We start from the raw sequence: 17,205 nt of genomic DNA, 5'->3' as shown, positions 1-17,205 counted from the left end.
ATAGTTTGAACAAAATAAGTAGGAAATGATAAGAATGAAATACATAGTCTTATAGAATCATCTTCTTAATCTTTTTCGAGTGTCATTAATTTGGACTGCTTAACTTGCCTAAGTCTCTGTATATTCGTTTGCTGAGCACCAGTATTATTTTGTACTTTTTTCAAGGGCGAAAATAATTTACTAGGGATTTTGTTATTTTTATAATTGTTTTTTCTTTAACTGGTATTACCATTCCATTGCTATTGTTAACATCTTTTGGGATTTCTTGGAAATGTTTCTTTTTATTCTTATTTCCATTTATGTTTTCGTCAGTTTTGAATCAAGTTGTGTTTAATTACTAGTATGTTTTCAAAGTCCTCTGTCGTTTCTTTGCAATAACAACACTTGTATTGCTTCACTGTACCTAAAACAGACAGAAATCAGAATTTAATCGTAATAAGTAACACTATGCCGTTCAATATGGACAAAATCGTATATAAATATTTAGAATAAGTAGCACAATCTTATGTGTAAAAATCAAAATAAATCGTTCACTATCATTTCAATAGGGCGTATAATGCAATGCAGTACAAAGCGAATTTGTGTTTTAAACTAAATCAGAGATGAATTAAGGCTTAAATCGTGATCAATGAAAAATAAAATATACGAAATTCTTAGGATATTATTAGGATTATTTTTGATAAAATTCATTCATTTTTGGAATGCACCATATATACATTCACCATTTAATCAACTGATTTCACCTTATCTACCGCTTATGTAAGTCATTCAGGACTTATATTGACCGCGGAACACTAGAAAAATGCCTTTCGAAAAACATCTCAAGGAATAAACATACCTTAATTTGGTAATTATCTAAATAACAATCGGAAAAGTAAGACCACGTTTATCATATTTCAACAAATGGTTGAAATCACATCGCTATTTCCGTTTTTGTTCAATCGTTTCTACACTGTGGAAGTATATAGTGTGATTTTATTGACAATCAGCAGCGTATATGATCATATGGTCTTGATTATCCACAAAACCAATTATCAAAGTTTCACTCTATGCGTTAAAAATCTCAAATTGAATACCAAATTGGCTAGACATGACACTGCCATCGGGGTCCAGTTTCAATTTCTTACTACGTGTAGCTTAAATATCAAAATTACCTACCTGTCAAATTTTGATTCTATTACAATGTGGCTTCCAAAAAATTAGCAACTTTCTAAAAAAGTCTAAATTCAGTATAGAGTGTAATTTTAAGTCAGTTCAATGAATATATTTTCCAGAAGCCAAAGATTTTTCTGGTATTGAACTATAAGCTCAGCATTGAGGGTCGAGAAAGCTCGTGAATGGAAATTGGAAATTCGAAGTTTGAAAAAAAATCGATGTAATATTGTGGTTCGGGTCTGCTCTGCTCAAAATATGAATATATTGTTCTTGGTTTTAAAATTTTTCGAGTATGTTCTAGTGACCGAAACTGTAAGTGTTTAAGACTTTTAGTCACTTGCACCTCGTCGCTATGGGTTTGGAATCATGCTTAAGGTAGTTCTGCACGTTTGGATCAAGATGTTTTCTACAATTTAGAATTTGATTAAACTCAATTATTCAAAACTTCAGAATATACCAAGAAAATTCAGCAAACAAAAAACATAAGGTCTTATGCTTGATTTTTTTGCTAGACTGATTTGAAAAATGTGGACCTCGCGCAATATTTAATAATGGTAGTCTATAGGAAAATTATAATTTTCATAACACTTTTGTGAATAGAAATTTTTCTGCAATGAAGATTTTGATGACACGTCTCACAGTTGTAAATAAACACATGGCCTTTACTATGGTGAAATAAAACTTATAGGTCCGTGTGCTTAGTTTTGAGATAGTTGGCCATGATTAAAGTGTACTGGGCATTTCACGCTAATTTTAAGACATTTTTATGCCCCCACTTTGGGAGGCATATAGATTTGCTCTTGTCCGTCCGTCCGTCCGTCCGTCTCTCTGTCTGTCCGTCCGTCCTTCCGAAAATGTTGTGTTGCGCGTAGCTCTGAAAGTATTTGACCTAGAGTCACAAAACTTTACAGGAATGTTGGTCAGCATGTGTAGTTGTGCACCTGGGGTTTCGCGTCCGGATTCATTCAGTCATGTAGGAGTTATGGCCCCTGACTTTGTAAAAATTGGTCATTTTAGTGTTGTGTCGTGCCTAGCTCCAAAGGTATATGGCCTAGAGTCACAAAACTTTACAGGCATGTTGGTCACCATGTGTAGTTGTGCACCTGGGATTTCGCGTCCGGATTTATCCAGTCATGTAGAAGTTATGGCCCCTGACTTAGTAAAAAATTGGTCATTTTAATGTTGTGTCGCGCATAGCTCCAAAAGTATTTGACCTAGAATCACCAAAGTTTACAGGAATGTTGGTCAGCATGTGCAGTTGTGCACCTGGGGTTTCGCGTCCGGATTTATGCAGTCATGTAGGAGTTATGGCCCCTGACTTAGTAAAACAATTGGTCATTTTAATGTTGTGTCGCGCATAGCTCCAAAAGTATTTGACCTAGAGTCACCAAAATTTACAGGAATGTTGGTCAGCATGTGCAGTTGTGCACCTGGGGTTTCGCGTCCTGATTCATCCAGTCGTGTAGAAGTTATGGCCCCTGACTTAGTAAAAAATTGGTCATTTTAATGTTGTGTCGCGCATAGCTCCAAAAGTATTTGACCTAGAGTCACCAAAATTTACAGGAATGTTGGTCGGCATTTGCAGTTGTACACCTGGGGTTTCACGTCCGGATTCATCCAGTCATGTAGAAGTTATGGCCCCTGACTTAGTAAAAATTGGTCATTTTAATGTTATGTCGCGCATAGCTCCAAAAGTACTTGATCTAGAATCACCAAAGTTTACAGGAATGTTGGTCAGCATGTGCAGTTGTGCACCTGGGGTTTCTCATCCGGATTCATTCAGTATTGTAGGAGTTCTGGCCCCTGACCTGGGAAAAATATTGTCATTTTAATGTCACGTAGTGGGGGCATCTGTGTCCCATGGACACATTTCTAGTTTTAAAAATTATTTGACGTGTTTTAATATCATATTAGACAAAAGAGATACAGTACTAGTGCCGTTGGAATAAATTTACTTACGGGTTGCCATTTATCCATTAAATGATTTTCGTTTCTGTACGCCGAATCCAGGCTTTATTCTACGGTTTCCGGGCAAATGATGTTACGCCATCACTTCCTGTTTATCAAACGTGCAGAACAACCTGAAGCTGCTTTACGTCTTTCATATGAGAACACCATCCAGCTGGCATACGCATGGTTGATAGCTTTTTCCTGGTGCCCGACCGTGCCTTAAATAATGCCCAGACGTGCACATGGGGACTTCTTTCATCTCAAAAGCTAAGAAAGTCGCTTTATGATATATACTTGTATCGGTCCGAAGTTGAACGTTGCAAAAATACCACAAACCATAGAACAACTTATTTTTGCTAAGGTTTTATTATATTTTAGTTTCCAATATTTCATACGTGTGCTTTTGAAAATCGTTATAATTGTGTAGACCAGCTAAGTGTTTTATCTGTGTATTTAAAGGGCTACGCCGCTATGTAGATTCATTCGGTGCAAAACGTGAGCATTGGACAGATGGAACACCTTTGACATTCACAGCTTGGTAAATTGTTTACACTTTTACTATCATAGTACTTAATGAAATCGTGCGATGTATAATTCTATTGCTAGCAGGGAAACTACAATCATTTTATATAGATACGGTACAATTATTGCCAAACGAAATTGATGAAATGGACCAGGTTAAACTATAGATATTGTTGTCATTACTCTTTAATACAATATAGATTTACTTAAAGGTGAACAAATTGAAGGACAATAACTGTTTTACCTACTGAAAATGTCTATTACAAGAACGTTTTCTCGTCAAACGTCATAAACATTTTCTGTATCATCAAATACATGCGCCAGTCCAACTCTACTCAGAAATAAGTTTTACTGAAAGACCATCTGCGCTCCTGCATATTAATTAATTTATCAGATTGCGCTTTACCACCGGCAAAATATATCTAATGTATTTAATATTACAAAGAATGAGAAGCAGGTTTAATATTTATTATTCATTGCCGGGCATGACAGGGACTATACTGAACCAGCTGATACACTTTTGAATCAATGCACAAAAATGGGATTTCATCGACCAAGCGATAACAGTACCTGGAAAACGCAGTCATGCTCACGCAAGGTTCCCTCAGGCATAAAAATGACTGTAATGTGTGAACAAACAATGGTTGACTCAAACACATTACTGCCAGGTTTGTTATAATTATTATGTCTTGATATATTAATATTTGACAGTCATGTAATTAAACATATACAAGAAGAAACTATGTTATATGTACACAATGTACACAGTGCCATTTGAGGCGATAAATTGTTATGTCGTGTGGAATAAGTTCATTACTTGGAGGTCCCAAGCGGATTGCCTTCCTCTGTAAGTAAATATAAACATTATGTTCAACAGACAATTATGTAAGTTTTCACTTTATAAAGGTTACCATTAGGAGAAAACTTGTTTAAATTATTAATTATCAAATACATAAAATAAAGCTTGTTAATATACGTAAGGTGAAATTTACATACAAACATAATATTATTTCTTTCTGTAAAGATATAATAAAATAATCTCCTCGACATTTTGTAGAACGAATAAGATTGCATCGTCAATTAGCAAAATTATTGTAAGTTTAATGTCCTGCATATTTTGCTAATTCAGAGCTTTTCCTAGACTCTTACGCTGCAAGTGATATTTTCGTCGGACCTAGAGATGCGGCAACTATGTATAAATGTTCGAGCGGAGAAATGACATCAACTCTTGCAAAATGTAATGGCATTTCGGAATGTTTCGATTCGTCTGATGAAATCAGTTGTAACAGACCAGGTACCATTCATACTTACTTACATAGGCTCTAAGATATTGAGAAACATGTGATGAAAATGACCACAGTTCATATTATCATAAATATAAATTAATTTTGTCAAAATTATTTGGTGTAAAAGCTGAAGGAATGAAGCCAGAAACTACCATAAAACTATGAATGCAAATTATATACTTCATATTGGAATATAAATTATTCAAACCATGAGTGATATTAACGTTTTAAGTAACAAAAATTAAGTCGCATCATAATGCAGGCATTCTGTCTGGAATATCCGGTAAAATGCACATACCTTGTATCTCATGTGGCGAACTGGTGTAGAGGAAAAAATGCAACTCGACTATGCTCCGTGTCTGACTGCAATAACTTTTGTTTTCTACAGATGACGGATCTTGCTTAGAAGAGGAATTCACATGTCCAGACGGCCGCTGTATTCATGTCAGTAAAGTTTGTGACTTTGTTGAAGATTGTGTGGAAGCTGCAGACGAATTTTGTGGTAATGAAATAAATTCAAGGCATTCTTTTGTTTTGGTTTGGTTTTATTTTGTCTAGGTGCAACTTTAAATGAGCCGCGTCATGGGTAAACCAACATAGTGGCTTTGCGACCAGCATGGATCCAGACCAGTCTGCGCATCCGCGCAACACGACAGAAACGAAAATGTTGCAGGCTCGGTTTGATTGAGCCTGTGCATGGACGGTAGTTGAAATGCATGCTACCGTCCAAGCCCTCTAGCCTCAGGTTGAGCAGAAGACGTGTTTTAAGTGATATGTTATGATATAGCTGTCTCAAGAATTACTACATATCCCTATGTGAAAGATTATGAGACAAATCGCTGTAACGTACTTCAATTTTCAGATACACTTGTATAATTTTCTAAATGTGATAAAAATTAACATTTTGCAAATAACATTCTATAAAGCGTAAGAATTATGGTTAGATGAAAACTCGCAGGTGACTCTTGGGTATTGTTTCTGGATATAACCACCGATCTTCAGTAAGCCAGATGAATGTCTTCCTAAAATGAAAGACTTCTACATGTGTATTCCTTAAGCAACGTTTCGAACCCATAGTAATGAGCAGCAAACGATTCAAAGTCGACGACCTAAACCAATCGGCCACTGATGTCCTTTCCCCAAAAACAACCTGAACCGCTGAACCACCCTGCAGCTGATGCCCTTTCCCCCAAAACAACCTGAATCCCTGAACCACCCTGAAACTGATGTTTTTTCCCCCAAAACGACCTAAACCACTGAACCACCTTACAACTGATGCCCTTTCCCCCAAAACAACCTGAACCACTGAACCACCCTGAAACTGATGTTTTTTCCCCCAAGACGACCTGAACCACTGAACCACCGTGCAACTGATGCCCTTTCTCCCAAAACGACCTAAACCACTGAACCACCCTGCAACTGACGCCCTTTCCCATAAAACAACCTGAACCACTGAACCACCATGCAACTGATGCCCTTTCCCCTAAAACAACATGAACCACTGAACTACCCTACAACTGATGCCTTTTCCCCAAAAACAACATGAACCACTGAACCACCCTGCAACTGACGCCCTTACCCATAAAACAACCTGAACCACTGAACCACCCTGCAACTGATGCCCTTTCCCCCAAAACGACCTAAACCACTGAACCACCCTGCAACTGACGCCCTTTCCCATAAAACAACCTGAACCACTGAACCACCCTGCAACTGATGCCCTTTCCCCTAAAACAACATGAACCACTGAACCACCCTACAACTGATGCCCTTTCCCCCAAAACAACATGAACCACTTAATCCACCCTGCAACTGATCCCCTTTCCCCCAAAACGACCTAAACCACTGAACCTCCCGGCAACGCACGCCCTTTCCCATAAAACAACCTGAACCACTGAACCACCCTACAACTGACGCCCTTTCCCATAAAACAACCTGAACCACTGAACCACCCTGCAACTGATGCCCTTTCCCCCAAAACAACCTGAACCACTGAACCACCTTGCAACTGATGCCCTTTCCCCCAAAACGACCTAAACCACGGAACCACCCTGCAACTGACGCTCTTTCCCATAAAACAACATGAACCACTGAACCACCCTACAACTGATGCCCTTTCCCCCAAAACAACATGAACCACTGAACAACACTGCAACTGATGCCCTTTCCCCCAAAACGACCTAAACCACTGAACCACCCTGCAACTGATGCCCTTTCCCCAAAAACGACCTAAACCACGGAACCACCCTGCAACTGACGCTCTTTCCCATAAAACAACATGAACCACTGAACCACCCTACAACTGATGCCCTTTCCCCCAAAACAACATGAACCACTGAACAACACTGCAACTGATGCCCTTTCCCCCAAAACGACCTAAACCACTGAACCACCCTGCAACTGACGCCCTTTCCCATAAAACAATCTGAACCACTGAACCACCGTGCAGCTGATGCCCTTTCCCCCAAAACGACCTAAACCACTGAACCACCCTGCAACTGACGCCCTTTCCCATAAAACAGCCTGAACCACTGAACCACCCTGCAACTGATGCCCTTTCCCCTAAGACAACATGAACCACTGAACCACCTTGCAACTGATGCCCTTTCCCCTAAGACAACATGAACCACTGAACAACCTTGCAACTGATGCCCTTTCCCCTAAGACAACATGAACCACTGAACAACACTGCAACTGATGCCCTTTCCCCCAAAACAACCTGAACCACTGAACCACCCTACAACTGATGCCCTTTCCCCCAAAACAACCTGAACCACTGAACCACCTTGCAACTGATGCCCTTTCCCCTAAAACAACATGGACCACTGAACCACCCTACAACTGATGCCCTTTCCCCCAAAACAACATGAACCACTGAACAACCCTGCAACTGATGCACTTTCCCCCAAAACGACCTAAACCACTGAACCACCCTGCAACTGACGCCCTTTCCCATAAAACAACCTGAACCACTGAACCACCCTGCAACTGATGCCCTTTCCCCTAAAACAACATGAACCACTGAACCACCCTACAACTGATGCCCTTTCCCCCAAAACAACATGAACCACTTAATCCACCCTGCAACTGATGCCCTTTCCCCCAAAACGACCTAAACCACTGAACCTCCCGGCAACGCACGCCCTTTCCCATAAAACAACCTGAACCACTGAACCACCCTACAACTGACGCCCTTTCCCATAAAACAACCTGAACCACTGAACCACCCTGCAACTGATGCCCTTTCCCCCAAAACAACCTGAACCACTGAACCACCTTGCAACTGATGCCCTTTCCCCCAAAACGACCTAAACCACGGAACCACCCTGCAACTGACGCTCTTTCCCATAAAACAACATGAACCACTGAACCACCCTACAACTGATGCCCTTTCCCCCAAAACAACATGAACCACTGAACAACACTGCAACTGATGCCCTTTCCCCAAAACGACCTAAACCACTGAACCACCCTGCAACTGATGCCCTTTCCCCAAAAACGACCTAAACCACGGAACCACCCTGCAACTGACGCTCTTTCCCATAAAACAACATGAACCACTGAACCACCCTACAACTGATGCCCTTTCCCCCAAAACAACATGAACCACTGAACAACCCTGCAACTGATGCCCTTTCCCCCAAAACGACCTAAACCACTGAACCACCCTGCAACTGACGCCCTTTCCCATAAAACAATCTGAACCACTGAACCACCGTGCAGCTGATGCCCTTTCCCCCAAAACGACCTAAACCACTGAACCACCCTGCAACTGACGCCCTTTCCCATAAAACAGCCTGAACCACTGAACCACCCTGCAACTGATGCCCTTTCCCCTAAGACAACATGAACCACTGAACCACCTTGCAACTGATGCCCTTTCCCCTAAGACAACATGAACCACTGAACAACCTTGCAACTGATGCCCTTTCCCCTAAGACAACATGAACCACTGAACAACACTGCAACTGATGCCCTTTCCCCCAAAACAACCTGAACCACTGAACCACCCTACAACTGATGCCCTTTCCCCTAAGACAACATGGACCACTGAACCACCCTACAACTGATGCCCTTTCCCCCAAAACAACCTGAACCACTGAACCACCTTGCAACTGATGCCCTTTCCCCTAAAACAACATGGACCACTGAACCACCCTACAACTGATGCCCTTTCCCCCAAAACAACATGAACCACTGAACAACCCTGCAACTGATGCACTTTCCCCCAAAACAACCTGAACCACTCGCAACTGATACCCATTCTCCCAAAACGACCTAAACCACTCGGCCACTAATACCCATGCCCCCGAAACGACCTAAACAACACGACCAATGATGTTCTTTCCCCTAAAACGACCTAAACAACTCGGCCATGATACTCTTTCACCAAAGCGTCTTGATGTACTAAAGACTAATTGTTTTCAGTTATAGCCAGTTCTTTAAAAGTTTGAACATACAATGATATAGGGAATATCTTTATAGAAAAATATATATAATATATATATTGCTCCGGGTAATTGTCAGCCATTTACAATTGTAATGATCTACCAATATTGTTTTTCCAGAATTTCCGAGTTGTACAGATGATCAGTATAAATGTGATAGTGGACAGTGCATCCAGAAAGACAAACGTTGTGATTCGATAAAAAACTGTCTTGATGCAAGCGATGAAACAAGTTGTGGTAATTATTTTGTGTTCATTTTTATTCAAATATCTAGTGTCAACAGCAAACTCACTGGGACATATTGTAAATGTTTTGTACTCTAAATTGCTGTACACTTGTCTTTATAACCGAGGTTTGTAGTCTCCGTATAACGAACGGTTTGTTATATATGAAGGTTGTTGCCCATCTGCAATTTGTATGTTTGCGTTTTAGAAACATTTTGTTCCCTCGGGACATTATTAAACTGAACACTTTATATTTTTAAAATATGATAATGGTTTCATCTTGATACAAATCTTTCAAATCATTGTTTCCTCTTTTGATAAATTCAGTTTGTATATACATATAAACAAGCAGTATGTCAGTATGAATTGCCTTGAAAAGCTTCTTGCAGTCCATTCTTTTAGTATCGAAATGAAATTATTTTCAATCTCCTTGCATATCACGTTTTCCACATCTCGTTAAATGAATATTTTTACAAATGTTTCTGTTCCTTGAAGATCTGCAGAACTGGTGCTTTTATATTTATTTTGCTTGGGACTTTAAATCTTGAATTTTAAACACTTGTGTATATATTTTGCAACGCATTTTCTCCAGATAATGTAATTTCACTTGTAATTACTGCAGTGTTATTATACAATGTACCTCACATAAATACCCAATGCAAATTTTCTTATTAGTTTAACTTGGACAATATATCATTTTCCCAAGTGGCTTTATATCTTGTGCGTTAAATCGTTATTTTCTGTTCTGTGCATGTGATATATGATCCGTAATTTCATATCACATGCGCAACTGCACTATTTTGATTTTCTGCACATGTGATATTATTTTCATATCTCCTGCTGAGAGGCTGATACTTTTGCATTGATTTAAAGACTTTTGACGTGGCTTTACATATTTTAAAGGGTTAAATTACTTTTTCTAGTGCATATATGTTTTTTTAATGATTTGCTCAAACAAAACAATTATTATCAAATATTGAATCGATACTATAATCATTAGAAAGGAAATGATCTAACTAAGAAAATTAGTGCTCGCACTTAATGTTTCGCTTATATATAAGAAAGTTATCACCGCTTTCCGAATGCTGCTGCTTGTCGATTTTGGTTTTGACGCAAATTTTAATACGCGTATAAATATAGGTGTCAAAGGTATTTAAACGTTTCGGCAATTTCTAATACATGTATATTGTTTGAACAAAAGTCTTATTGCACAGCAAAGTCGCCACAATTTCTGGTTGCTAACATGTAAAGAATCGTTTTGTGTATATTTGTGGTTAGTAATTACTTTTCGATGTTATATAAATAATTTCAGTATGTTGATTTTCTATTAAATGATTTTGACCTTTATTCATATTTATGGTGTAATAAGATAGAAATTGCATTCCGGAGAGGGAAATATATAACTTTTCAACCCTCGAAATATGAATATAGACCTCAGCTAGCGCCTCAGTCGATATTCATATATCTCGCGGTAAACATTTTTCATAGCGCCTTCTCAGTATTTATATAATATTTGGAATGTCGATTATCCAGGTTCATTCTAGGAAATATGTATGGAAGATGTTAAGTCATAACATCCAGTTTTACAGAAGTGCATAAGAAACTTGTTTCCATTTTAGACAATGCGGGTTACATTATGAATTATTACTTACACAGAAAGTGTCTGTATTTGCTAATAACCTTACTCTGAATTGTTATAACTATTTCAGATGTGTGTAACGAGAGTAAAGCTTTCCAGTGTGGTGATAGATCGTGTATTTCTGTGCGTCTCGTATGCGACATGTATAGTGATTGCCCGGATGGTTCTGATGAGATGTCATGTGACCGAGAGTATAAAACCTGTGAAGATATATGGCGAAGCGGAATAACAAATAGCGGTTATTTCTATATAGGTATTTGATATCATAATCATATATAGCTGCTACGCTGTCCAATCATGATTATCTCTGATTGCTGTTCACTATAAGGGTCATAATGCCACATGAACATAAACCATACTTATGTCTTGTTATTTGCCATTTTGTAAATGCTATCTCATTAATTTATATACAAAAAAAAGATAAAGAATGATCGGATCCATTTTATTACCTCCCTTTATAGATCGGGCAGTGTAAATTTGCATATAACATTGCACGTAGCGCTTTTCTAACTAACAGTATTTATTTATGGAATTTATTATTTGTACAACTACGTTATCTGTTTTTGCTGTAAACTTTGGAACATGCGTGTAATCGTCGTCGTCGGGTCTTATATTCGAGGACGATTATTATTATACTAATAGTATTTATTTATAGAATTTACTATTTGTACAACTACGTTATCTGTTTTTGCTGTAAACTTTGGAACATGCACGTAATCGTTGTCGTCGGGTCTTATATTCGAGGACGATTATTATTATACTAATAGTATTTATTTATAGAATTTACTATTTGTACAACTACGTTATCTGTTTTTGCTGTAAACTTTGGAACATGCACGTAATCGTTGTCGTCGGGTCTTATATTCGAGGACGATTATTATTATACTAATAGTATTTATTATAGAATTTACTATTTGTACAACTACGTTATCTGTTTTTGCTGTAAACTTTGGAACATGCACGTAATCGTTGTCGTCGGGTCTTATATTCGAGGACGATTATTATTATACTAATAGTATTTATTTATAGAATTTACTATTTGTACAACTACGTTATCTGTTTTTGCTGTAAACTTTGGAACATGCACGTAATCGTTGTCGTCGGGTCTTATATTCGAGGACGATTATTATTATACTAATAGTATTTATTTATAGAATTTACTATTTGTACAACTACGTTATCTGTTTTTGCTGTAAACTTTTGAACAGGCACGTAATCGTTGTCGTCGGGTCTTATATTCGAGGACGATTATTATTATACTAATAGTATTTATTTTTAGAATTTACTATTTGTACAACTACGTTATCTGTTTTTGCTGTAAACTTTGGAACATGCGTGTAATCGTCGTCGTCGGGTCTTATATTCGAGGACGATTATTATTATACTAATAGTATTTATTTATAGAATTTACTATTTGTACAACTACGTTATCTGTTTTTGCTGTAAACTTTGGAACATGCACGTAATCGTTGTCGTCGGGTCTTATATTCGAGGACGATTATTATTATACTAATAGTATTTATTTATAGAATTTACTATTTGTACAACTACGTTATCTGTTTTTGCTGTAAACTTTGGAACATGCACGTAATCGTTGTCGTCGGGTCTTATATTCGAGGACGATTATTATTATACTAATAGTATTTATTTATAGAATTTACTATTTGTACAACTGCGTTATCTGTTTTTGCTGTAAACTTTGGAACATGCACGTAATCGTTGTCGTCGGGTCTTATATTCGAGGACGATTATTATTATACTAATAGTATTTATTTATAGAATTTACTATTTGTACAACTACGTTATCTGTTTTTGCTGTAAACTTTGGAACATGCACGTAATCGTTGTCGTCGGGTCTTATATTCGAGGACGATTATTATTATACTAATAGTATTTATTTATAGAATTTACTATTTGTACAACTACGTTATCTGTTTTTGCTGTAAACTTTGGAACATGCACGTAATCGTTGTCGTCGGGTCTTATATTCGAGGACGATTATTATTATACTAATAGTATTTATTTATAGAATTTACTATTTGTACAACTACGTTATCTGTTTTTGCTGTAAACTTTGGAACATGCACGTAATCGTTGTCGTCGGGTCTTATATTCGAGGACGATTATTATTATACTAATAGTATTTATTTATAGAATTTACTATTTGTACAACTACGTTATCTGTTTTTGCTGTAAACTTTGGAACATGCACGTAATCGTTGTCGTCGGGTCTTATTTTCGAGGACGATTATTATTATATTAGCTATTTACTTATTGCTATTGCTCAGGCTTAAGATACAGGATGGCAGGGCTATTAAATAGTATAGAGATGGTACAGTAGTGATTTTTATACAGGCCGAATGCGAAACTACCTAGAGAATATTCACATATAAAAGTTAGATGTCTATTTTTATACTTTTAATATTGTATTAACTGAATAAAATTACAACAATACTTTAATTTAATGAGACTTATTATATAATGTCACCCTTGGTATGAGCTTCCACAATGTTCCCCAGTGTTACTATGTTTGATGTTAGGGGAAGTACGTATGTTTATTAAGGAAATGTAAGCTTTTAGCGGATTTCGAGTTTTTAGCGGCGATCTCGTTTTGGCGGATTTTATAACCAGAGTTTACACATACCAAATGTAAATAAATATACTGGCGGATAATTTAACTGTTCTTTAGGGGCAGTCTTGTTTTAGCGGCTTAGAGCTTTGGCGGATGCTGGCGGATGGCGGATCTTTGACCTACAATGTGACCTAATGTCCGTGTCTGACGGATGGAAAGCTGACAACTGACGTCTGTGCTCGTATTTATAAGCTTTCAGGCGTTGGAATACACAACCGAAATTATCCCGCCGTAAAACGTTCAAATGCACTCTTGTCCAATCAGCAACGATAGCGGAAACGATCGACCAATTGAAACGTTACGATAAACTTAGAACTGTCATGGTTCCTACGCCTTCTGAAAAGATAGATCCGCTTAGGATTCCGCTGAAATAAAATTGCTCGGCATTTATACAAATAATGCACGATTGATTTACAGTCCGATATTGAGCAGACGACAAAGTATCTGAACATACTTAGGGTAGTTTTGTTGCCTTACGGTAGTTTTTGGTCATTTGCATGGAAACGGCACTTGCTTCCGCTAAATTTCTCCAATAAATGTAAACACCAGCGAATTGTGTATTTTCTACAAAATGATACACCAAAATGGGTAGTTGTAGTAAAAGTATTGATATAGATTTACATCTTATCTGTTTATTGTGGTAAATGTTTCATGTGTTTATTATTTATTCGTGATTATAATGTAATTTTGCGACCGGAATGTGTTTGACAGCTGTACTGCACAAAGTCTAAGACAATTTAAATGCACTGCTAACTGAAATCACTGAGTGCTGGTACCATTTGTAAATGAGTTAGAATGTGTATTCTACCTATTCTGCATATTTCATTTCAGGAAAGTTTCGTTTAGTAAAAAAAAATACACAATTTTGCAATTTGAGGTCCAGTGATTCTATAACAATGCAAATGAAAACATACATTATGAAACCTAAAACATTGCCAGACGAAAATCAAGAGGTCCTGTCTGTATGTGACGAGTGAAGTATTTTGGCCTCTTTAATCCTAAAGTATATATATTCAGATATATACATCTTGCATTTTTTCGATAATGTGGAACACATTCCTCGATATTGTATATATATATATGTATTTTAGCAATATCTTTTATATCATACAGAGAATTTTTCTTTAAATTTCTCAAGAGTTTATATATATTTGTTGTTTACAGCATATCAAAATGCCAATGAAATTAGGTAATGCTATGGTATCCTTTTATCAACCTGAACCTGTACCCATTTATCAACCTGAAACCCATTTTTGTAAAATCACAAAAATGTATATGAATATTTTCAATTTACTACACTGGCAAATATTGTATTCAGGATACAAGTGAAGGTATAAATGTTGCACTTTTATATGGCCAAAAAGGAAGACTAATTTAAAGTTTATTTCTATTTAACGTTTGTTGAAACTTCCATTTTGATTCATCATGATGATATTTACTCAATAGTAAATTTCAGATCTTTATACAGTATCAAATGCACTATGTTATTAAAGTGTATATGATAGATAAAATAAAATGTTTTTTTTTTCTATTGTTTTATCAGGGCAATCATATTATATCTATTGCGATTTTGATGGTTTTGGAAAAGATGGAGGGTTGATGAAAATGCAATATCTTAATACCGATTGGAAACAGCTGGCTGCTAATAGATTTCGTATCGAAACAGCGGGTATTAGTATCGCATTTCGCAGTGGATACAGATGTTATCAAAAGGTAGCAAGTTCAATAAAAATGAAACAGAGATACAAATGATTTTGGTAAATAATAAAAGTAAAAATATAGCAAATATAATGTAATAGGTTACGGAAAATATACAAAAATCTACAAGTAACGAAAGATAGCGGATTCAAAAGAGAACATAAAGTGATAAAAATACGGAAGTAAGTTAAATGAATTAAAAACAAAACAAAAACAACAACAACAACAACAACAACAACAACAAAAAAACAACAACAACAAAAATGAACGCGATAACATAAAGTAGTTCATTCAAACGAAATCAAGGGTAAGGCGCCGTATACCCTATAATACATTCAAACGACTTTAGAAGCATTGTTATAAAGTAACGATAATCAAAATGACTCTAAGTATCAAATTCACATATGTGAAAAAAATTTTATGAATGCAAAATTATACCATTAAAATAATGCAATACTTATACATCTTCTTAATTGTAAGGATCACATACTTTATTATTATTACTTATTATGCTTAGTCCTTTATAATTTAGGGAAAGAAAAAATGTTTTTGTCACTGCTGTATGGTATCTAATATTTCATTTTTTTTATGTTCATGTTTTGTTTACAGTTTTCCAGTTTCCCACATAGGGAAAGATTGAAAGTCATGGAATTGGACAACAAAAATTTCACCTTTATAGAAAAGGAATATGGAATGAATACTTCAAATGAAGGGTACGTTATTTTCGATAACATTTGAAAGTAAAACAAAAGTAGGCAAGCAAACGTACAAATCAGGAATAAAAAATATTTAACAAAGACAAATTATTCGATATAATTTGATTTATTACACCCTGATCTTGATTGACTTGAATATATTTGTTTTATAACACTAAAAGTATTTATAAATTCAACAATTCTTACTGTTGAAAAGAAATTAGCATATTAAGTTTTTAAATAATCTATCAAGAGACCTAACATTATATGAACTAATTGATAAATTTTCAATCCCCACCTGTTTTCTAATACTAAACTTATTCCTTTTTATTTGACCTTTAGGCCATAAATGGTACAATTACTGACAGTATACGAGGGTCCTGCACAAAGTTCTGTCAATAACAGGCTTCCATAATTTCATAAAAGCTTCTTTGCAACTTGAATAGTGTGTCCAATTTACTTGTCACATTGTAGAAAGAACTAGTAGCTGTATTAGATGCCACATTAAGCTTGACATAGATTCAATGCAGATATTAGATGAATTATCTGGTAATTATGGTCCTCAGGCCATTTCAGTGTGCACATATTTTAGGTGGGTTTAAGCTTTTAAAGCTGGAATATTATTTGTCGAAGATGATACCCGTTTTGGTATGCCAAAAACCTCTTTTGCAAGGGCAAACATCGCTGCTGTAAATTTGTTTGTTTGTTTGTTATTGGTTTTACGCCGTTTTTCAATAGTATTTCAGTTATGTAACGGCGGGCAGTTAACCTTACCAGTGTTCCTGGATTCTGTACCTGTACAAACCTGTTCTCCGCAAGTAACTGCAACCTTCCCCACATGAATCAGAGGTAGAGGACGAATAATTTCAGACACAATATCTTTTTCAAATCGTCACATAGAACACATGCATCGCCCAGGGCCCGAACTCACGACCACCAGATCCGCAGATCTGCGC

The 17,205-nt window shown here is 36.6% G+C and overlaps 1 protein-coding gene across 1 annotated transcript; it reads left to right on the top strand.

The window, feature by feature from the left end:
- The first annotated feature begins 4,243 nt into the window (after nucleotides 1–4,243).
- Nucleotides 4,244–15,608, top strand: LOC128547524 (low-density lipoprotein receptor-like). The gene is made up of 6 exons (XM_053520493.1): nucleotides 4,244–4,295; nucleotides 4,757–4,921; nucleotides 5,302–5,415; nucleotides 9,482–9,598; nucleotides 11,295–11,477; nucleotides 15,400–15,608. The coding sequence occupies exons 1-6, from the start codon at nucleotides 4,244–4,246 to the stop codon at nucleotides 15,606–15,608; spliced, it is 840 nt and encodes a 279-aa protein (XP_053376468.1).
- The last annotated feature ends 1,597 nt before the right edge of the window (nucleotides 15,609–17,205 follow it).

The sequence above is a fragment of the Mercenaria mercenaria genome, chromosome 12 (assembly GCF_021730395.1).
Source record: "Mercenaria mercenaria strain notata chromosome 12, MADL_Memer_1, whole genome shotgun sequence".
Classification (NCBI taxonomy): domain Eukaryota; kingdom Metazoa; phylum Mollusca; class Bivalvia; order Venerida; family Veneridae; genus Mercenaria; species Mercenaria mercenaria.
Note: the sequence above shows the minus strand (reverse complement) of the source record. Positions and strands in the feature narration are given on the sequence as shown.